Raw genomic sequence first — 23,062 nt, 5'->3', positions numbered from 1 at the left:
GCATTTATAACAGGGTTCTTTTTCTTGAGATATGTATGTATATGTATGTATGTATTTTTTTCTTTCCCTTGAATCTTAGAAATCATTAATACTGATGAGTTAGGGGAACACAGTAAGAGCTGCATAGGAGGAATACTCTTAGAAAGAGGCTGTGAAAAAGAAAAACTGTGAACTGACTTGTGGATAAATGTAAAATAAATCAGATGACACTCATCTATTGCCCTGACTTCAGTCACAAAAACGATGCAGACAGATCCAGAAATAGAGTATGATGTCATAGTTCTTTGTTTATTCTTGTCCTAAGCACTCTAAGAAATTTTGAGATTTGGCTTCATTACTTAATCTTTATGCTTTACTATTTTGGCACCACGCAAGCAAATCTGAAGGCCACTTGCTTTTTCTGTTAATTTAAAAATCTGCTAAATTCTCTGTTTTGATTAAAAAAGAAAGAGAGAGAACTCCATAAAACAAGAAAAAACCAGCCCAACAGTCACAGGCTTAAATTTAGAGGATTGAAAAAACAAAACCCTTAAGGTGGTGGCTTTTGAACATACAAACTTTGATTTCGAAAGGGAATTAGGTTCAGAGGTTAATCAGGTGACTCAGGGTCACTTTTGGGGCAGAATTTGGGACTTAATTTAACTTAGTGCTGAATGTAGTTCATGACTGGGCAGTCCTTTTATTAATACATAATCCCTAAGTGACTGTGTATTTTTATTCCTGAAGTTAATGAAGTTGAAAGAAAGATTCTAGTTTAAAAAAAAATTTTGTTTTTTTAGTAACAGCATTGGTACTTTTCTTTCAAGACGGAGTTTCACTCTTGTTACCCAGTCAGAGAGTACAATGGCATGATCTTGTCTCACTGCAACCTCTGCCTCTTGGGGTCAAGCGATTCTTCTGCCTCAGCCACCGGAGTAGCTGGGACTACAGGCATGCACCACTACACTAGGCTAATTTTTGTATTCTTAGTAGAGATGGGGTTTCACCACGTTGGCCAGGTGGGTCTCAAACTCCTGACCTCAAATGATCCACCCACCTTGGCCCCCCAAAGTGCTAGGATTACAGGCGGGAGCCACCGTGCCCATCTTCATATCAGTTTTTGTGTCATAAGACATGAGTGCCTCTTGTTAGGAGACTGATGCATATAGTTGATGTGTCATTGGCGCTTTGAAATACATATTAGGTGAACTGACTTGGTTTAGGAATATTTAAGTATGTTCATTTGTGATACAGTTATCTCTTTTTCTAAAATAAGTCTGGTTTTATTACTGGATTTCTCTTAAGTAAACTTAAAAATTCCAAAGTTTAGTATTTAAATATATGGCAATTAAATAATTTACTTCTTTCGTCTTTTACCTACTAGGTGGCCAGCATCGAAATGTTCAACCTTTTAGTGATGAAGATGCATCAATTGAAACAATGAGCCATTGCAGTGGTTATAGCGATCCTTCCAGTTTTGCTGAAGATGGTATGAGTTTTAAATTTAAATTTGCAACTTTAGATAAAATGTTTTGGATGGAAGAATTCTTGTAGCTGAGATGTACTATTATTCCCTGTCTGCTTTTTTTCTTTTAAATTACAGTGGTTGGTTTATATTATTTCTTAGGACCAGAAGTCCTTGATGAGGAAGGAACTCAAGAAGACCTAGAATATAAGTTGAAGGGATTAATTGACCTAACCCTGGATAAGAGGTAGGCATTACTGGAAACTCCATTCTGTGTGAATCTGTGCTTGATCTTAGTCAAAAGCTAAGAGAAGTGAGTATTCTGCGTGATTCTGATCAGCTACCTTACATATATATAATTTGTGCAGCTCTTAGATAATAACAATATATTTTTCTTAAAGCTTAATTTGTTTTCTTTGGGTAATGTTTCTTGTTCCGTTGGACTTTAATGTGGGTAGTAACATGCCATTAGAATTTAGATTGAGTCAGATTAGTCATTGTTCCAGCATAATAACATATACGTAACTATATTTGATTATAATAGAAATGAATTTGTTGAATTAAAGGTTAATCTTCAACCAAAAATGATAACGAAAACTTGCTTTAAGTCTGCTAATGTTATGATATGAAAAAATGTCAGAGCTTACTGTTTTTCTTCACTATAGCTCCTGATCTGACCTTAATAGAATTAAAAAGCCCTGGAGATACAATTCTAGACTTTTGTAGTTTTTTTAAAAAGTGTAAATTTACTTAAATATGTAATATAGGAAAACATTGCATTGAAGCTATACTCGTTGATTGAAACAATAAAATACTATGAAGGCATTTAAAGTTGTGGCTATCAAACTAAGAAAAATGCCATGATATAAAGCAGCCTAAGTGTTTTGTGTATTAAGGTGAGTCATAGATGGATGTTAAATTATATTATTGACAGATGCTTAGAGCTTGATGACAATGAGATTTAAAAAGTCTACACATAAAATTTAGAAGGAAATAAGTTAGATTTTAAAAAGTTATTTATTATATACTCCAACTGGATCTTTCTCCTACATTGGGTTTTAAATAGTGCAAAGACAAGGCAAGCAGCTCTTGAAGGTATTAAAAATGCGCTGGCTTCAAAAATGCTGTATGAATTTATTCTGGAAAGAAGAATGACTTTAACTGACAGTATTGAACGCTGCCTGAAAAAAGGTAATGGCTTTATTTTTAAGTCACAGACACAGAACTAATAAGGAGTGTGTTACCTGTTTTTCAGTAACATTCAGTAATGGCACTGGAACACTGGCCCACTCTTAAAACTTTCTAATAGTCAAGGAGTGTACCATCTTGTTATAGTTCAGAATGAGACTTGTTTTTGTTTTATGTAAAAAAAATAGCTTGAAACTAAGAAGGATTGGGGTTGTCATCATTCTTTTTTGTATCAGAAGAGGTGATTGTCATTCTTTTGTTATACCAGAAAAGCTTGAAAGTGTGTGTCAGATAAGCTTGTAAGTGTATGTCAGACATTTAGCTCATTTTTCCCTTGCACTTATTTAAAACATTGATTGTACCTGTAAATTACATCATTTTCAGGATATCCCTTGAAATATTTGAATTCTAGAACTTCATAATAGAAATTCTGGAATTCAAATTGTTACAGTGATAGAATTTTTTAAAACCAAAGAGAGATCTTAAAGATAATGTCATTAGATCTTAAAATTCAATGTTACCAGACTTAGCAGTTTTAGGAACCACCAAATTTAAAGAGATTTGTGACCAGGCATCGTGGCTCACATCTGTAATCCTAGCATTTTGGGAGACTGAGGTGGGAGGATTGCTGAAAGTCCGGAGTTGGAGACCACCTGGGCAGCAAAGCAATACTTGGTTTCTATTAGAACAAAACAAAGTAAGATTTGGTGTCTGCCAACTTCTTTGGCTAAGTAAGAACATTATGAAAATAAGTATCTTCCACTATCATTATTTTATTAGCAAAATATTCTAGCACCAAAAATGTAGAAATGCACTTCTAAAAAATTGAATGAACTAAGCTTTATGTCCTTATTTTTCTCATTTTACCTGAGAGTAAACATTTTGTTTTAAGTGAAACCTTTGATAAAATTCACCTCTTCCATTGTGTAGAATAAAGTGAGGCCTAGGAAAACTGAGGTGGGTGTAAGCTTAAATATGTTGTTATTGGTATAGGTGATAGCAGAGTCAGCTTTTTAAAGATAACACAATGGCTCTGTTAAAGGTGTTTCAGATTCAAACTATATGCTATAATGGTTGTTGGACTAGATGACCTTTAAAAATTACATTTTAGTCTGCATTTTTTATAAATTTTTAATTTGTCAGGTAATAGTTTAAGTTTAGTGTTTGCTCTGTACCTGGGGTATATACAGTTTTTTTTTTTTTTTTTGAGATGGAGTTTCGCTCTTGTTACCCAGGCTGGAGTGCCATGGCTTGATCTCGGCTCACCGCAACCTCTGCCTCCTGGGTTCAAGCAATTCTGCCTCAGTCTCCTGAGTAGCTGGGACTACAGGCGCGCGCCACCATGCCCAGCTAATTTTTGTATTTTTAGTAGAGACAGGGTTTCACCTTGAACCAGGATGGTCTCAATCTCTTGACCTTGTGATCCACCCACCTCGGCCTCCCAAAGTGCTGGGATTATAGGTGTGAGCCACTGCGCCCGGCCTATACAGTTCTTAAGAGTTAATTTATATTTACCTTTATATAAATGTATTTTTTGCACCACTGCATTCCAGCTTGGATGACAGTAAGACCCTGTCTGAAAAAAAAAAGTTTATAATAAATTCAAATGTAGTCTAATAAATATGTTGTTTATGGTTTTAAAGAGTTGTTTATTTTTAATCCCTTATTTATTTAAAAAAAATTTTGGTGGGGAAACCCCGAAGGTTTACCTGATGGACTGTGTACATCTGAAATGCTTAGGAGAGTAATTCAAAGGCAATTTGAGCACTGTTTACATCAGTACATTAAGGAGGTTGAAGACAGAAATTTGCTTGAAATACATTTAGTTGAACTGTTAAAATGCTCCCATAAGATAGATACTAATGTTCATATTACAGATGAGGATCTCTGTTTAGAGGATAAGAGTAATCAGTGGTCATTTGGCTAATAAATGGGATCTAGGATTTGAGTGAGGTCTGTCTGTCTGTTTCTATAGTTTGAGCTTGTTACCCTAAGTTTGTAACTTATGTCAAAGCCTGGAGCATAGGGTTTCAAAAATGGTAAATGCTATTTTGTTATTGATCAAATTTGGGAAATTACTGTCTTAGTAAGATAGACTATCATGATCGCATTTTGGCTGCTTTTATAGGTAAGAGTGATGAGCAGCGTGCAGCTGCAGCATTAGCATCTGTTCTCTCTATTCAACTGGGCCCTGGAATTGAAAGTGAAGAGATTTTGAAAACTCTTGGACCAGTCCTAAAGAAAATCATTTGCGATGGGGCAGCTAGTATCCAGGTTAGGCAAACTGTAAGTATAAGATATTTACATTTACAGATCTGTCCAGTCATGACACCCAGACATGGTGCACCTATAGTACCATACCAGCTACTCAGGACGTTGAGTCAAGAGAGGATCCCCATGTCCAGGAGTTTGAGACAGCAGTGAGCTATGATCATGCCCCTGAACTCTAGCCTGGGCAACAGAGCCAGATACTGTATCTTAAAAAAGATAATTCTGGCCAGGCGCGGTGGCTCACGCCTATAATCCCAGCACTTTGGGAGACTGAGGTGGGCAAATCACGAGGTCAAGAGATCGAAACCATCCTGGCCAACATGGTGAAACCCCGTCTCTACTAAAAATACAAAAAACTTACCTGGGTGTGGTGGTGTGCGCCTGTAGTCCCAGCTACTCCAGAGGCTGAGGCAGGAGAATTGCTTGAACCTGGGAGGCGGAGGTTGCAGTGAGCCGAGGTTGTGCCACTGCACTCCAGCCTGGCACATAGTGATGGAGTAAGACTCTGTCTCAAAAAAAAAAAAGGATAATTCTATGTGGATTTGGGTAGACATAGGAAACTGAAATTCTGACTTGAGAAATAATCTTCTAATTTTGGGGTTTGAGAAAGCTTCCATTCTCTAATAGTTTGATTTTACCTCTCTTAACACTTGGCTTTAGATTTTGGATTTTTGGGGTTTTTATTTTTTTGGTTTTGGTGTGCTAATAAGTGTTAGAAATAATCGTATGGACATGTTTTACTGTGTCAGAGAAACATCTGAGGTGGTCTTAGTGGATTTGGAAAAATAACGTGATCTTAAGCTGTTTTTTTAAACAAGTGAATCAGTTTTAAACTTAAAACATTTTAATACTTTTTAATATCGATTATTCAAATCAGGTTCCTTTTAGTATTCTTCAGGTAGGTAACATTAATCTTTGTCTAAGTAGCTTGGTAAAAATTTATTTCTTGTTTTTATCATCACCACCCAATGCAAGTTGGCTGGAACCCCAGGCCTCCATTGCAGCTCTGCCCACCTCTATGTCCTCTCCATATGGCAGCATGGTAGCTAGGTGGCAGACTCAGCCAGAGCACTTCGTTTTTGCATCCAGTTCCTTGGTTTACCAGCCATATGGAGGCAGAGAATAGTCTAGCTGTTTGCCTTGGAGGCCAAGAAATTGGAGTTTGATGACTTCGTAGTAATCTCTGTGCCCTCCAGTAGTTAGTAATCCTAAAATATTTGATTAGTTTTTGCTGCTTTTTCTTTTCATCTTTTTGGGTGAATTTGTGCAACTTTTAAATCATACAGAACTATGGGTGTAATTTTGAAGTACTAGAATGACAGAAAACATTGCTGGGTAGATATTTGGAGCAGTCACTTAATTTTGGTTGTATATGAGTTTGTTGGTCATTTAAAGGCATTTTCTTTTTCATACTTCTGAGTTGCTGTGAATTTTTAAAAAACCTCTTCAGCCTCCCAATTTAGCAGATGGAATCTGTATAAAATTTAGGCAGTCCTAGGTTTTTTTTTTGAGACAGGGTCTCTCTCTGTTACCCAGGCTGGAATGCAGTAGCACAATCATGGCTCCCTGTAGCCTCGACGTCCTGGGCCCAGGTTATCTTCCTGCCTCAGCCTCCTGAGTAGCTGGGACTAGAGACATGTGCCACCATGTCTGGCTCATTTTAAATTTTTTGTAGAGATGGGTCTTGCTTTATTGCCCAGGCTGGCTTTGAACTCCTGGGCTCAAGTGATCCTCCTGCCTTGGTCTCTCAAAGTGTTGAGATTATAGGTGTGAGCCACCGCACCCAGCCAGTTCTAGTTTTTAATTGGCTGTTTTACTTAGAGTCATCAAAAGGAGCGATACAGCCTTGCTTCTGGTGCTTACTTAGCAGAGGGATTATGGATTGAAAATTTCCTTTAATGCTTAGGCTACTTTTAAATTTTAACAGTGTCCAATTTTTACCAGGATGATATAATGAAAATAAAATAGTGACACCAAGCAGATTAATATCGTAGATAATCCTCATATTACTGGAACAGAACTGGCTGAAACCTGGGCCTGATGTCAGTGGTGACTTTAAAGACTTAAAGCTGTAATAATTCTTGGAATAATTACCTGAGGGAATTTGAGTGACAAAATGTGGACAAAGGGGAAATGGCGGATAATAAAATCTCAGATTACAAATTCTATTTTTATATGGATTAATTTGTTAAAACAAATGTTCTGAGAATCGAAGGCTTCTGTTTATGTTGCAGGTACATGGTTTGTGTAAGTGTTGTGTTCTGAGTGTGTTTTATTCAATAAGCTTTACTTTTGTAATCATATAGTGTACTCACTTTTGTTTAGCCCTTCCCCTCCCCAAACAAAAGGCAATTATAGGATTCCCAGCTTCTTTTCAGCATACTCCAGAATAAGTGAAATCTGAATTAATGAGATCCTTCCTTAGGTGGGAAGTTTGAACAGACAGTTATTTAAATTTTATGAAATTTCTTTTCTTGTATACTTATTTCTTAGAAGCTGATTTCTTTTTATTATTATTATTTTTTTTTATTTTTGAGATGGTGTTTTGGTCTTTCACGCAGGCTGGATTGCAGTGGTGTGACCTCAGCTCACTGCAACCTCCACCTTCTGGTTTCAAGTGATTCTTCTGCCTCAGCCTCCTGAGTAGCTGGGATTATAGGCGCCTGCCACAACACCTGGCTAATTTTTGTATTTTTAGTAGAGATGGGGTTTCACCACGTTGGCCAGGCTGGTCTTGAACTCCTGACCTTGTGATCCACCCGCCTTAGCCTCCCAAAGTGCTGGGATTATAGGAGTGAGCCACTGTGCCTGGCCAGAAGTTGATTTCTTTTAGAAGTTTTAATAGTAGAGTCTTCATAAGAACAAAAGAATATAGTTTTAACAGCTTAAAAACCAATGGAATTTAAAAATGTTTTAAAGGTTAATAGGGTAGTCTTCTTTATCTCACATGTCTAATCTTTCTATCTTTGAGTTACAATTGAAGTTCGAAATGATCTGTTAAGCACTTGTAAAGCACACAGAAAGGAAATGAGGGGTAGTTCACCCTTTCAGAATCCTTTACTTGACATAGACTCATAAAAGTAATTCAGTAGTTTAAATCATAGATTATGGAGATGCAATTGTTCTAGAAATTATGTAATTCATTTACATGCTTTTTGATTTTACGGATCAATAAAAGAAGACTGAGGATGAACAGAATCACTGTTAAAGTCATACTGTGAATTTGGTAGCAGAGCTTGAGCTGAAACCCACTTCCTTTGATCTTAGTTCAATATTCTTTCTCTCACCTCTTTTATATACAATGCTTGGGACCTAATATATCACATTGCTGAGAAAATTTTCAAGTTGAGTTATAAAAGCAGGAAGATGTAGAATAATAAATAAAATCATTAATGTGTATATATTTTGTTGTGGTTTTTTTAGTGTGCAACTTGCTTTGGTGTTTGCAGTTTTATTGCCACAGATGACATTACTGTAAGTAAAAATCCTTTGATTCTGGTTATCTGCAGTTATTTCTAATTTAAGATGGCTACCTTACTTCATATTCTTATGCATTAGGAACTGTACTCAACTCTGGAATGTCTGGAAAATATCTTCACTAAGTCCTATCTCAAAGAGAAAGACACTACTGTTATTTGCAGCACCCCTAATACAGTGCTTCATATCAGCTCGCTTCTTGCATGGACACTACTGCTGACCATATGCCCAATCAATGAAGTGAAGAAAAAGCTTGAGACGTATGTGTTTTTAGTTTCATATTTTATAAAAGCACCATTTAGTGGACATAATTGGTTGTATTCACATAGTAATGACTAACTATTTTTTAGGCATTTCCATAAGCTTCCAAGCCTCCTCTCTTGTGATGATGTAAACATGAGAATAGCTGCTGGTGAATCTTTGGCACTTCTGTTTGAATTGGCCAGAGGAATAGAGAGTGTAAGTATCTGACTGGCAGAGGAAACAGCTTGTGTCACAAGGCCCATTATTCCATCATTACCTTGGAATTAAGAATTGAACAATAACTTTGGAGCATGGCCAGCTTGAGAACCCAGTGACTGATTTCCCTACTTCTTGGCAGTGGTAGTATAATACTCCAGAGAGCGGAAACCAGTAGGAGTTGGTAGAGCCATGTTTGACTGTGGTTCATTATACTTAATTTTTGCTATCTATAGAACTGAAGTTTAGGGATGCTTGACTACTCATGGAGAGAGTTTTGTCTAGTATAATCTGTATGGAACTGCTTAGATTTCTCAGATACCCAACACATCAAGCTAATGTAGGCCCCTGATGCTTCGTAATTAGTATCAAACAAATGAATAAAATATTAAGTCAGCATAGGTTTGGGATGAGGAGGGTTCAGTCGTTGTTTAGCTTCTCTAAGCCAAAGATGGAAATAAACTGGGACATGTGCTTTGCAGTAACCCATTCACATGTCCACTCATGGATGTTAGTTGCCATGGCTTGGCTCTCCAAGGGATTTGAGTTCTGATAGTTTGACCAGCCAACCCAATTTTCTTTGTACTTGTTTTCGATTTAGCACTGAAAGTCTTATGTTCCAAGAAATCCTTTATCTCAGGCAAACTGGGACGATTGGTAACCCTAGTTTGTCATCTCTATTTTAAGGAATGCTAAGAGAAAGGAATGCCTCAAATCTTACCATTGGAAGGAAGAATTTGTTCTTAAGATATGTGATTCAGATCTTGTGCTGATACTTAGAAATAAGGAGCAGGTTTTACTGCCTTCACACTGAATCTGTGAAGGATCCAATAAGAAAATTCAAATATATGGGAAATGGGTAACTCAATAGTAGTTATTATTGCCAACCTTGAATTGCTTACTAGATGCTTTTTAATTTAAGGAGAAAGACTGTATTTTCAGAATGAAACTGTTTTGCATTTAAAGAAGTTATTTAACAGTGAACAGTTCCAAATGGGATTAATATAGTTCTGCCATGTACAGTCATTCACATTCCATTCTAGGGCTGTGTTTAAGAAGGTTTACAGTCTTAAAATTTTTATGTGTGAAGTAGCTCTCTCCATCTCTCCACACCCCTTTTTTTGTTTAAGGGATAGTAGGTAGAAATGGAAAGTAAGTTAATGTAGTCAGTAGCTAATGATTCTCCTTATGTGAGAAATTGGACTCAAATTTAGCCATCAATTTAATTTTATTGAGCCAGTTAATAGCTTTTTAACCTCAAGGTACAGAAACCAGATGTCCCAATTTTTAATCTTACATTCTTGTACTGGCCAGAAATGGCAGTTTCTTTTCTTTTTTTCCTTGGAAATATGTCTTTAAAATGAAGTAATAATGCAATTTAAATTATACATGTTGAACTTGTTTAAGTTTGTATAAACGTAAATGTGTTACCACCCATATATCTTTTCTCTAACTTAATAAATTATAGAGGATAGCCAGGAGAATTCATCCAGACATATTTCATTTGACTTGAATTCTTATCCAAGGACAAAAATGAACTGGGTTACAAAATAGAACCTGATGTTTTTATTTATTTATTTTTTTAAATAAGCTTTTTATATGTGTGTGCTGGTGGGGATAATTATAGGGTGTTCAAAAATTAAACCATGGCGTTAATGAAATACATAGACAGATTTAAAATAGGGTTTTTACAGCAAATGAGTTTTGAATTACAGCCTTTTGCTAACTTACTTTCTGATGTTATTAACCTTGAAGTCTAGTGATGTAATGAATTCTGCCTGAGAGACTTGGAAAAAAACTTCTGAAGAGCTTTTAGGTTGGAATTTAATGAATGAGTTGGTTAAATATTAATAATAAACGATGTGTTCAAAGTTGAAAATAGTCATTATTATGAGAGTTCCAGGTTAGTGGATGTTTGCCATATAACCAATTAGATGATAGTGGACTTTGGAATTGTTCTGCCTATCTTTAGATCTCTCTTTCTGTCTTACTAGTTGAATAATATTGGGCAACTTCTCTATTCCTCAGTGTCCTTATTAAAATGGAGAAATTATTAGTCACTACTTCAGAGAGTTGTTGAGAACACATGATAGGTACAGTATAAGTGTTAGCTGTTATTTGGAATGTTGCTTGAATTGAGTATTGCCTTTGGCAATAGTCTACTAGTGGCCTTTTAGGAACTCTAGGGTAACTTAATATAAGAGACATTGTTTGGTGGGCAGAATTAAGATCTTGGGAGCCATGTAATGTGCTGGTCCAATCCTAACTTGGGAAAATTTAACAAAATAAAATACAGTTGGACCTTCTCCAAGTCTCACCCGTTCCATTCCCCAGCTGAGCAGATGGGGGAAGTGCTACAGTATAGAGAGAAAGAAAAAAGATAATCAGACCAAATATACTTCTTGGGGTCAAGTCTGAAATCACTTAGATTTTATACTTCAGAAGCAGCAACTTAGCATTCTTCTTGTTTTTTGCTTTTGTTTTATAATAACTAACCCTGTGTAGAAATATCTCCATAACTTGAGAATGATAGTCTGCCTTGATTAGCAGGATTTGAAATAAATAAGTCTTTTTTAAAACAGGGTCTCACTCTGTTGCCCAGGCTGGAGTGCAGTGGCACAGTCATAACTGATCGCAGCCTCAGACTTCTGGCCACAAGCAATCCTCCCTCCTTCTCCCAGAGTGTTGGCATTATAGATGTAGAGCCACTGTTACTGGCCTCAAGTTTTATTTTAATATTTGGCTTTTGTATGATTTTTATTTCTTAATACTTAATTATCTAAGACCTAGCTTATTTTGTTTATAGCGAGTGTTCCATGACTTCTGTATAGAAATAATGTTTGGGGAATGGTTAGTTTTTGTGACCTTAAGCATCTCACCCTGTCTGCCTAAACTTTTCCAGAAGTTTTCTTTGGTTTCATTTCATCCTAATTCCATTCAACTTTTGAAACCATTTAATTGATTGTAACTCTTATTTTGCTATGAAATAATTATCTTTAGCTGACCCGTTTGTTGTATTTATATCGTGCATGTCATCACAATAGAATCTATAACTTAATGGATGTTTATATTCTGTGTTTTATATATTTCTAATAGTTCATTTCCTTATAATAAACCTATGATATGTGGGTAGTAATAACTATTATATAAGAAGAGCCTGAGACAGATTGCTAAGGTAGTTTTGTCTGAGGTTGTATAGAGCTACGTGGTGGATGCTTGTGATTCAAACCTAGATGTTCTGATTGCAAAACCTATGTTTTATATAAGATATTAAACTGCCTCATATAGTTGTGATTGCCACACAGATTTTTTTTAAAAAGTGAGTTCTCTATAAATTCCTATAAGTCTAGATTATTGATATAATAGTTAATGCTTCAGAATTTATTGGGGAATTTATTTTTATGTCTTTTTAATGCTTACAACCATTGTTTGAGAGGGTAGATATTACCTTTTTTTCAGATGATAAGATAGATTTATAATTTATAAAACTTGGTGTGGAGAGTAGTAGATTCGAGATTCTAATCCAGGACTTTTGACCCTGTTGTGTAGTAATGACCACTATTTTCTTTTTATTATTGATAATATATTAAGATATTTACTTATTTCTCTGGGATCCCATTTTTTATTTGTCCCAGAGTGGTACAGCTCTATTATATAGTTATCCTAAACTCCAATTAATTGGTTTTTGGAAGCTGTTTGTGGACTATTTTTGTTACATGTTACATTTTATTTCCTTACTTCCTTTATTTTTTTCTTTTTAATGCCCAAGTACTCTGTAGAGCCTTTTTTCTAAAATAGTTATTAGCATTTAATTTTTCAGGTTTTAGTACGGCATTGAACTTGGTGATTCACAAACTAAACTAGATTGGGTTTTATCTGTTGCTAAGATCTTATTACAGTGGAGGTTTTTTTTTTTTGAGACAGAATTTTGCTCTTGTTGTCCAGGCTAGAGTGCAGTGGCTGGATCTTAGCTCACTACAACCTCCGCCTCCTAGGTTCAAGTGATTCTCTTGTCTTAGCCTCCTGAGTAGCTGGGATTACAGGTGCAAATTAGCCACCATGCCTGGCTAATTTTTGTATTTTTAGTAGAGAGGGGGTTTCATCATATTGGTCAGTCTGGTCTCAAGCTCCTGACCTCAGATTAGCCACCCGCCTCAGCCTCTCAAAGTGTTGGGATTACAGGCGTGAGCCACTGCGCCTGGCTTACAGTGGAGTTTTTAAACCTCAGCACTAGTGATATTTTGGGCTGGATAATACTTTGTTATTGTAGGAGCGGGGGCTGTATCCTTGGCCTCTCTCCACTAGGTACCAATAGTACCCCTCCTCCTTGTGACAACCAAAAATGTCTCAGACATAGCCAATGTCCAATGGGAGGTAAGATCATCCCCAGTTTATAATCACTGGCAGTCATGCTCAGTTCTTAGAAAAAATTAAAATAATGTATAGAATTTTCTTAAATTTTGATTTATTCTTCTATACAGGTTTAAAAACCCTTTACATATACATATATATACATACACATATTTAGAATACTGTAAAAGAACAAATAGCCAATAAAATGATTAGGAAACTGCTAGTCTGTGAAATGTACTTGTTCTTTATAAATAAAATTATTCCCATAACAATTAGATTGTTATGATGCAGTCTAATTTATTGGAATTTAAACACAGAGATCAACTTAAGTTTGGTCTATTTTAATACCTGCTTTGCATCTTATTAATGGGTGTTGTTTCTAACTTAGATATAGGAGGTTGAATTTGAAACCTTTGAATAAAACGTTATTGGAATAGCTAAGACTGTAATTGGAAATAAGACAAGAAGGCATTTATATACTTAAAAGCTAGAATATCTGTCACATTAATTTCAAGCTTATTTTCTACCAGTGTAATAATCTTTTTCATTTAGACATTAAAAGAAACCAAGAATGCCCAGAAGAGCTGTTTGTTTTAATAGAATAAGTTTCATGATTTTTAACCTGTAATGCAATAAACATTAAACATGTATGAATAAACTAGAACTGGAGATTGCCCATCTCCTGGCTTCTTAGTAAGAAGTGTCTGTTCTAGTTTTGATCAGCTAAATAAGTTTGACTCATTTTTTAGTTTTTAGTGTGGTTGTAAAATGGAGTTAGGGAATAAAAACACACCAAATAAAGAGACTTCTTAAATGCATAGCCACGTTGACTGTGACAAGGAAGCCTGTAATCTGCTTAAGGTTATAGCAAATTTCAGTACATTTTGTAGCTGCCCCCCCAAAAGGATTAAAACTTGTTCTTGCCTTAAATAATTTAATCGCCTGAATTATGTGCTGTATTACTTATCTGAAATACGGCAGTAAATTATGAAGTAGGTGCTTTAAAAGCACTAATAGTAGCTTTACACCTTTGGGGTAAGAATAATTGGAATTCTGTGAATATTTGGTTTGGGGATTGGAGAGTCAAAGAGTAAAAGCTATATTGGTATCTGTCTCTTACTGAACTTTGAAATCCCAGGGATGTTTTATATATGGTGGGAACGTAGTATTTGTTGGATGCATATACTTGGAAGGGAAATGTTAATTGTTTTGCTCTAGTACATCATCTTGTAGTCAGCATTTCTGGGTTAAATTTTTGCATGAAAATATGTGTTTCTGTGTGCCTAGTCCCTAAACACTTTGAAGAATTGACATTGCTCTATGCAACTGGGTATTTTCCAAAGGTAGACTGTTCTTTGTTAGCTCTATATGAGGTTGGAAAAGAAAAACAATAATAAAGGAAACAAAATTGTTTTGACCAGGACTTTTTTTATGAAGACATGGAGTCTTTGACGCAAATGCTTAGGGCCTTGGCAACAGATGGAAATAAGCACCGGGCCAAAGTGGACAAGAGAAAGCAGCGGTCAGTTTTCAGAGATGTCCTGAGGGCAGTGGAGGTAGGCTTCTTAAATGCTGTAATAGCTTCTCATTTTGAAATTGGATTGTTTCAAGCTAAACTTGACAATTAGGCCATTTTGTTGATTGAATTTCACCTTTGGAAATAATTTGTCATTTTATGTCATAGCAGTATTTTAACAATATAAGTGAAGACTTTTTTTTCAAACAAAGGAAAATTAATGCTGATCAAAAAAGATACTTTTTTTAATTTAGTTTTTTTCTTTTAAATAAAAAGACCCATAGTGATAGAAATGTATTTGACCTTGGTGTAAATATCATTTAAACAATGGTGCTTAGCATATACATTCTTAGTGTACAGTGTTTTTTATGAATGTAATAAATTACTGCCTACCCCTCAGACTTCAACCTAGCCTCATTGTCTTTAAACAGAGATCTTTGTGATCTTTCTAGGAAAGCTGGAGGCTAAAAACTGAAATAACAAAACCAGCATTTTAACAAGGCCACTTAAAATCATTATCTGATGCTTGAATTTCTTCTGTCCTCAAACCTGTTTCAATTTATGCGGCAAATAAATTGGTTTAGAATGCATGGCTAGAATGAACTGTAGGATAAAAGTCTCAGTGGAGAAAACTGAAAACTTTAGTAATTGTTTTTGGTTGACTAGGTAAATATTTCTTGGATTTAAAGGGTATGTTTCTTAGATTATTGCTGTTTGATATAGCAGTTGTTTTAAGAATAAGTATATCATCAGAATGTCATTTAACTTGATGTGTGTGTGAAAATTTAAAATGGGAATTTAAACTGAAAATGGTGAAGCCCCACCCCAGATCCAATTTTAATATGTTCCAGTGAATTCTTATATGTATCCTACTTTCTTAATTTTAATCTATTTTTAGAAAAGTAAAATCTAGGATACAAATTAGATCCTTTGGGATCTACATACTTTGGTTAATGCTGAATCTCATCACATTATAATAGTATTTTATATTTACTCTGGATTTTGTAGACTAAAAAGCAAAAAACCTCCCAACTTTAGCAAATATCAATATTAAGAATTGAAATTAGTCTTATAATTAGTGTGGCAGTATCTCTAAAGTAAGCCATTTTCTTTAAGTAACTATAAACTATTCCTATATTTAATTTTTTTTTTTTTAGATACTGTAGTCTCCAAAGATATGATGACATGTCCTAGATTTTCTGGATGGGCCTGATTTCAGGTTGTCTGCCCTAATGCGTCCCCTTTAAGTAGTAGATTGTAAGGGTCACCAGAACCTGGTGATTGAAAGGTTCCTGTCAATTGACAAGCCCCTCAATCCAGGTCAGCCATAGCACTCAGTACTGATTATTCAGAGGAAGACACAAGTGACATTTCAGCTTACACCAGCATTAACAGCCTCTTTTGTATTTCTCAGGCTCTGTTAAATGGAAGTCATTCCTATCCCATAGTGATCTATCTGCCTGCCCACTTTTCTTCATCTCAGGATCTTCCTTGTCCCTCCAGCCTCTGCTTCAGTGCACCTGCCTGAGAAAGGCCTATCCTCTGGGCCTTGCTAAGGGTTTTTGTTTCTCTTTTTTTCCACACTGGAACCTAGCTTTTTCTGGAGCACCCAGCTTCCTGGATGGGTCTTTGAAATGAAGGTTGCTCTACTGCCACAAAGGAGATGTAAGCATGTTAGGTTTGGTAGTGGCTGCCACACCATTTCTTTTCATTTAAAACCTTTCTCGAGGCTCATTCATTCCTTAAATCAGCAGGCGCTTAATATGTTAGGTGCTTTGCCATACAGTTATTTTATTTCATTATACCTCTTAAGCAGTGGGATTGTCTCCTTTTGTGAAGGAGAAGTGGGGACCAAAGGAATAGTTAAAGAGTACTTAAGTAGTAGAGTTGAAATTTGAACCCACTGTTCTGTGCTCTTTGAGTATGGCCAAATGCTACTACAGATAGGTCAAGTGAGAGAGTAACCAGTTTCACTTAGGTCTGTCGATTAGGTCACTGGTGACCTTTCTAAGAACAGCTTCAGTGGAGTGATGGGGGAAAAGCCAGACTGAAATAGATTGAAAAGTGAGAGGTGAGTAAGTGAAGATGGCATGTCTTGACTATTTTAAAAAGCATGGCAGTAATGGGAAGGGGAAGAGTGTTGATAGCTGGAATGTAGTGCTGGTTGCGGGAAGGTTTGTTGTTTTGTCTTGTTCTAGATACTAGAGACAATTTATGAAGAATGAACCAGTGAGAAAGGAGCTTCTGAAAATGTAGTCTGTTCCTTAGTATCCATGAGGCATTGGTTCCAGGACCACCCCCCGGCCCCGATACCAAAATTTGAGTATTCAAGTCTCTGATATAAAATGGCATAGTAATTTGGCTGGGCATGGTGGCTCACACCTGTGATCCCAGCACTTTGGGAGGCTGAGGCGGGTGGATCAACTGAAGTCAGGACTTCAAGACCAGCCTGGCCAACATAGTGAAACCCTGTCTCTAAAAATAAATAAATAAATAAAATGGCATAGTATTTTCATATAACCTATGCACGTATACATTAATTCATCTGTAGATTACTTGTAATACCTAATACAATGTAAGTGCTATGAAAATAGTTGTTAAACTTTATTGTTTAGAGAATAGTGAAAAGAAAGAATAGTCTGTACATGTTCAGTATAGTTGCAGTTTTTTTCTGAATATTTTCAATCCATGGTTTGAATCCATGATGCAGAACCAACCAGATATGGAGGGTTGACTATATATGAGAAAGATTGGGATTAACCTTGAATTGTGGAGGGACGGAGGTCTGTCTGTTACCAGCAGGAGAGGGGGTATAGGTAAGGATGCTGATGACGTTAATAGAGGGTTGGTGGGAAATAGTTCTTTCCTGGTGCCCTAATGTTTTCCGAAATAAAGAAGGTTGAAATAAGAGGACTCTACTGTTGTTGTTTTGAGCTGGTATGCACCAGAGGGTCACTGTGTTTGTCTCATATGCATGTACTCTCTTACACCTCTAATATCCCTCATGCAGTCTAGGTAAAGATGGCCTCATTTTACAGGCAAGGGAACAGACTCAACAAGGTTAAGTTACTTGATGAAATCACAAGCCCGCAAGTTGCATGTCTATGTTAAGTATAGAGTTTTCATTCTTTTCTATTACATTATATACTGTGTCTGCTGAATGAGAAGGGGCTGAGGTAGAGGTCTGGAAGGCAGGTGGAGTGGTTTTCTGCTTCAAGTTCCATCTCCTTTCTCCTCTCCCTGTGGCAGTCAGCTCCTCCCTTCCTGGTTACTCTGACATATTCATGATTTACTAAAGAATTAAGGAGCTAGTTTCCTTCTTAACAAGTTCTGCCACTGTTCCAGCTGACTTTTTTTTAATCCATCTGACTTTTATTTCCATGTCATTTGGGCTGCAAACTCCCATGGTTATACCTTAGAAATGTCTTCTGACAGAATTGTTCCATCACTAAAATCTTAGATTCTAGTGTTACCTCTTATCTTCTTATAAACCTAGCCTGAGACCTCTTGGAGCCGTCTGGTTGCTGGACCTTTCCTTTTTTGCTTGGTCAGTTAACCTTATTTACCTTCACTTTCTTCCCTGGATCTCTGCTGCCCATCATTTCACCCCGTTTGTGGTGCCATTTTGTTTTCCTGACTGTTCTGCAACCTTCTTCCCTCTCCCATCCTAGACCAGTACAAGCACCTGACCTTTTTTTAAGTTTGTTGAGAGCTGTTGAAATTTAAAAGTGTTCTCAACAACATGGTTTTGCCTTAATAGTTATTGAAACTCAGTTGTGTCTTTAAGTCTATAAAAGCTAGACAAATTCTACACCCTTATATACAGGATAGCAGTTATTAGTTTGTCCACATCTGAGGTATGGCAGTATCAGTTTAAGCTGTATTGTTCATTTATGTCAGCATGTATATGACTGTTCAGAAATTGTGTTTACATGATGTGGGCCATTTTAGTGCCTGTGGTAATTTTGGTTCTTCCATTGGTTAGGAACGGGATTTTCCAACAGAAACCGTTAAATTTGGTCCTGAACGCATGTATATTGATTGCTGGGTTAAAAAACACACCTATGACACCTTTAAGGAGGTTCTTGGATCAGGGATGCAGTACCACTTGCAGGTAAGTGTCATCCTTTCTACAAATTTGCTTTTAAATTAGGGAGCAGTCGTGAATGTAGCTCACTTAATTGGCTTTTGAATTAATTAGTTATTCAGAATGTTTCCACATGTCAGAAAACAGTAAACTTATTTTTGAAAGTAGAATTGAATAAACCTGCAACTTTTCCTTTCTTTTTTTCTTTGTGTTGGGCAAGTCGGGTGGACTGTTACCCATGTCTGTATGAAAGCAAATAGCTTGACATAGCTTTCTTGGATTCAGGGCATTGGAAAACAATTTGTTCTCAGTCTGAGAAACAGAAAAGAAGTGATCCAAGTTTATATTTGTAGGTTCCACATAACTTCTGTTAATCAGAGTCACTCTAGCGAAAAAGAGCTATAATGTTTAGTACTGAGCCTTACCACCTTTTTTTCTTTCACATAAGTCAAATGAATTCCTTCGAAATGTATTTGAACTTGGACCCCCAGTGATGCTTGATGCTGCAACACTTAAAACGATGAAGATTTCTCGTTTTGAAAGGGTAGGTTTTATGTTTTATAAAACTAAGTGGGCCAGAGCTTTGATTCTGTCTGGTGTCAGCAACTTAGCTGTGTCTACCTGTATATGGAGTTTTAGTTTTTCATGATGCTTCACACAGAATAGCTGTACTAAAGGTGTAGAAAGTATTTAGAGTATGGGAGAGCTTTTATATATATATATATATATATATATATATATATATATATATATATATAAATGTTAGCCTGGGTGATAAGAGTGAGACCTTGTCTCAAAAGCAAAACAGAAGAAAATAGTGCTGCTTGTCTGCCCCATGAGGTATATTTTATTTTATGAAAGGCATTTTGACAATACATTAAAATTTAATATACATGTATGTATTTTACCTATAATCATATCTTAACATAGGAATGATGTTCATTTTTTGTTTTTATTCTGTAAAGTTTTTATATTTAAGTATTTACATAGTCCTTTTGTATCAGATAGTAGTCTACTAAGTGAAGTACCAGACTTATTTTACAAATGAAGAAACTTAAGAGAGTTTGTAGTATTAAATAGTAATTAATATCATTTTTATTTAACATTTCTTTTTTTTTATTTTGAGACAGAGTCTCACTCTGTTGCCCAGGTTGGAGCACAGGGGCATAATCTCTGCTCACTGCAACCTCCGCCTCCTGGGTTCAAGCGATTCTCCTGCCTCAGCCTCCTGAGCAGTTGGGATTATAGGTGTGGCCCATCACGCCCAGCTAACTTTTGTATTTTTAGTAGAGATGGAGTTTCACTATGTTGGCCAGGCTTGCCTGGAACTCCTGACCTCAGGTGATCTGCCCACCTTGGCCTCCCAAAGTGCTGGGATTACAGGCCTGAGCTAACACGCCTAGCCTACATTTCAAAAATCCTTAATTATATGTATTTTTTTCCTTGAGGTGAAATTCACATAGCAGACTATTTTAAAGTATGCAATTCAGTGGCATTTACTACATTCATGATGTTGTACAACTCTGTCTAGTTCTAAAACATTGTCATCTCAAAAGTAAACCTCCTCTTCATTAGCAGTCACTTCCCTTCTGCTATACCCCCAGCTACTGGCAACCACTAATCTGCTTTCTGATTTATCTGATTAATATGAAAAAGACTTACTTTTTCTGGAGATTTCATGTAAATGGAGTTACATAGCATGCAACCTTTTGTGTCTGGCTTTTTTCACTTAGCATAATGTTTTGGAAGTTCATCCATGTGGTAGCATGTATCAGAGAGCTTTATTATTTTTTTGTGGCAGAATAATATTCCATTGTGTGGATATATACTACATTTTGTTTATCCATTTAACAGTTGATGGATATTTGGGCTGTTTCCATCTTTTGGCCATTGTGAATAGTGTTGCCATGAACAATTCACATACAAGTTTTTTCTTTTTAAAGGCTCTTTTCAATTTTGAGAGGTATTACGTAGGAGTGGAATTGTGCTGGGTCAGATGGTGATTTTACATTTAACTTTCTCAGAAACCACCAAAGTGTTTTTCATAGCTGCTATACCAGGTTGCATTCCCATCAGCAGTGTGTAAAGGTTCCAGTTTCTCCACATCTTCACTAATAATAATTTTAATTATAGCCATTCTGGTGAGTGTGAAGTTGTTTAATTATATTTTTATAGAACCTGGATATTTTATCAGTTTTATATCTGCATAATTGTTTGTTGTATGGTATTTTGAGTTTTTTAAGACATACCAATATTTTTACATATTTTTCTCTTTTGAAGTATTTTTTCGAAGAAATCCCTTGCATAATGTATTGGCAAATTACCTTCCAAAGTTATTCTAATATTGGAGACAATATTTAAATTGTCTCCAGCAAGGAATGAAGGCATGTAGCTGTTACACAAAGATTTGACACCTTTGAGTTTTATAATTATAAACATTTGTTTATTTAATTGTTATTAAAATGACACCTCATCACTTTTTCCCTTGTTGTTTTAGTTGACAACCAAGTAGGACTGTTTTCTACATTAGTTATTTGTCTTTTCTTGGATCAAACTAAATGTTGATGTCCTTTTTTCATTGTTGTTATTTGAAATTGTCTTATTTTCTTGGTGTTTTACAATTTCATTAGTACTTTTCTTAATAAGGAATAGCCAGGAACTCTTTTTCTTCTTCATTCTTTGTGTTTGTGTTTTATAAACATTTAAATGTGTGTTTTTTTTGTTTTTTGTTTTTGCGATGGAGTTTCACTCTTGTTGCCCAGGCTGGAATGCAGTGGCACTATTTCGGCTCACTGCAACCTCCACCTCCCAGGTTCAAGCGATTCTTCTGCCTCAGCCTCCTGAGTAGTTGGGATTACAGGCACCCGTCACCATGCCTAGCTAGTTTTTGTATTTTTAGTAGAGACGGTGTTTGACCATGTTGGTCAGGCTGGTCTCAACTTCTGACCTCAAGTGATTCACCTGCCTTGGTCTCCCACAGTGCTGAGATTACAGGCATGAGCCACTGCGCCCTGCCATATTTAAATGTTTATAGGGTCAAATTAGTTCATTTCTTTTCTTTGTGACTTTTTACCCTTTTTCTATTTTATAAGACTATCTTAAGTCTTACTGATACATGTTTTTCCTTTTCTTCATTTCAGCATTTATATAACTCTGCAGCCTTCAAAGCTCGAACCAAAGCTAGAAGCAAATGTCGAGATAAGAGAGCAGATGTTGGAGAATTCTTCTAGATTTTCAAACTTGAAGACTATTTTCTAATTTCTATTTTTTTTCTATTTCAATGTATTTAAACTCTTTTAAAGACAGTTTTTATCTTGGATTAACTTAGATAACTTTTGTAGTAAGAGTTACATTGCTTATAATTTAATGTACAGTGTTGAAACTGGTGAGTTCTGATTATTATTCTCTGTAAATCAGTAAACATATATAAAGTGTTTGTAACGTTTGGTCATATTTTATTTATGAAGACAGCAAAAAAACTTTGATTTCATGATAGGAAAAACTATTAGCCAAAGTTTAATTTCTTACACTGTGGTTGTCAAAAATAATGATTTACTATAATGATATATACATATAAGATATTTAACTTACTATCTTAGACAAGAGTTCTAGGTACAATTTTGGGATCTAGTTCCTCTGGAAACACTGCTGTATTTTTAATTTTGAATGGAATGTAGCTTTTAAAATTTTGTCACTGGCATCAACAAAAGGAATTACACCATGTGACCTTACAGCCATACTTAAAAGCCACTCAGTTGAGCTATTGGGAGTTCATGATGAGTTAGCATATGCCAGAAAGGTTGCTAACCTTAACCTCTGAGAGCAGTAACACTGATTTTATCTGCTGTATGAGACTCTGCATTTTACTTTGAAATAAAGTTTTTTTTCACATGGAAAGTGCTTCTTTTCTAATAGAAGAAACTTTATTTATGGCTTTGAGGTACAGAGTTCAAGTTGACTAGGCCAGGTGGGCAGAGAGACAAAGCTTTATGTGTATATTTGTAAACATTAAAGCAGTTGAAAAGAATATAGCATATGTAATTGGGATTAGGGTTTCCGACTTTCAAGAATATCGCTGCTTGATACCTGTAATCATAGTAGTCTGGGAGGCTGCAACAGGAGAATGACTTGAGCCCAGTTTGAGATTGACCTGAACAACAGCGAGACCCTGTCTCTACCAGAAATTAAAAAACTGAGTGTGGAGGTGTGTGCCTGTACTCTTACCTACTTGGGTGCTGAGGCAAGAGATAGCTTGAGCCCAGGAGGT

At 35.9% G+C, this 23,062-nt stretch overlaps 1 protein-coding gene across 5 annotated transcripts in view; it reads left to right on the top strand.

Annotated features, from left to right (window-relative positions):
• IFRD1 (interferon related developmental regulator 1) overlaps positions 1–22,692 on the top strand; it is a 53,801-nt gene extending 31,109 nt beyond the window's left edge. For 4 of the 5 annotated variants that reach the window (XM_012457013.3, XM_064374380.1, XM_012457010.3 and 1 more), the window contains 11 exons: positions 1,364–1,468; positions 1,607–1,691; positions 2,511–2,635; positions 4,761–4,918; positions 8,327–8,377; positions 8,462–8,640; positions 8,731–8,839; positions 14,614–14,748; positions 18,694–18,822; positions 19,244–19,339; positions 21,936–22,692. In XM_012457013.3, the coding sequence (XP_012312436.1) occupies positions 1,420–1,468; positions 1,607–1,691; positions 2,511–2,635; positions 4,761–4,918; positions 8,327–8,377; positions 8,462–8,640; positions 8,731–8,839; positions 14,614–14,748; positions 18,694–18,822; positions 19,244–19,339; positions 21,936–22,025 (1,206 nt within the window). In that variant the 5' untranslated portion in view covers positions 1,364–1,419 and the 3' untranslated portion in view covers positions 22,026–22,692. The remainder of the gene's footprint in view (positions 1–1,363; positions 1,469–1,606; positions 1,692–2,510; positions 2,636–4,760; positions 4,919–8,326; positions 8,378–8,461; positions 8,641–8,730; positions 8,840–14,613; positions 14,749–18,693; positions 18,823–19,243; positions 19,340–21,935) is intronic. The other variant, XM_012457012.3, reaches the window with a different exon arrangement.
• Positions 22,693–23,062: the final 370 nt, after the last annotated feature.

Source organism: Aotus nancymaae, unplaced genomic scaffold (assembly GCF_030222135.1).
Source record: "Aotus nancymaae isolate 86718 unplaced genomic scaffold, 86718_ANA_hifiasm-v0.15.2.pri h1tg000002l, whole genome shotgun sequence".
Lineage (NCBI taxonomy): Eukaryota > Metazoa > Chordata > Mammalia > Primates > Aotidae > Aotus > Aotus nancymaae.
Note: the sequence above shows the minus strand (reverse complement) of the source record. Positions and strands in the feature narration are given on the sequence as shown.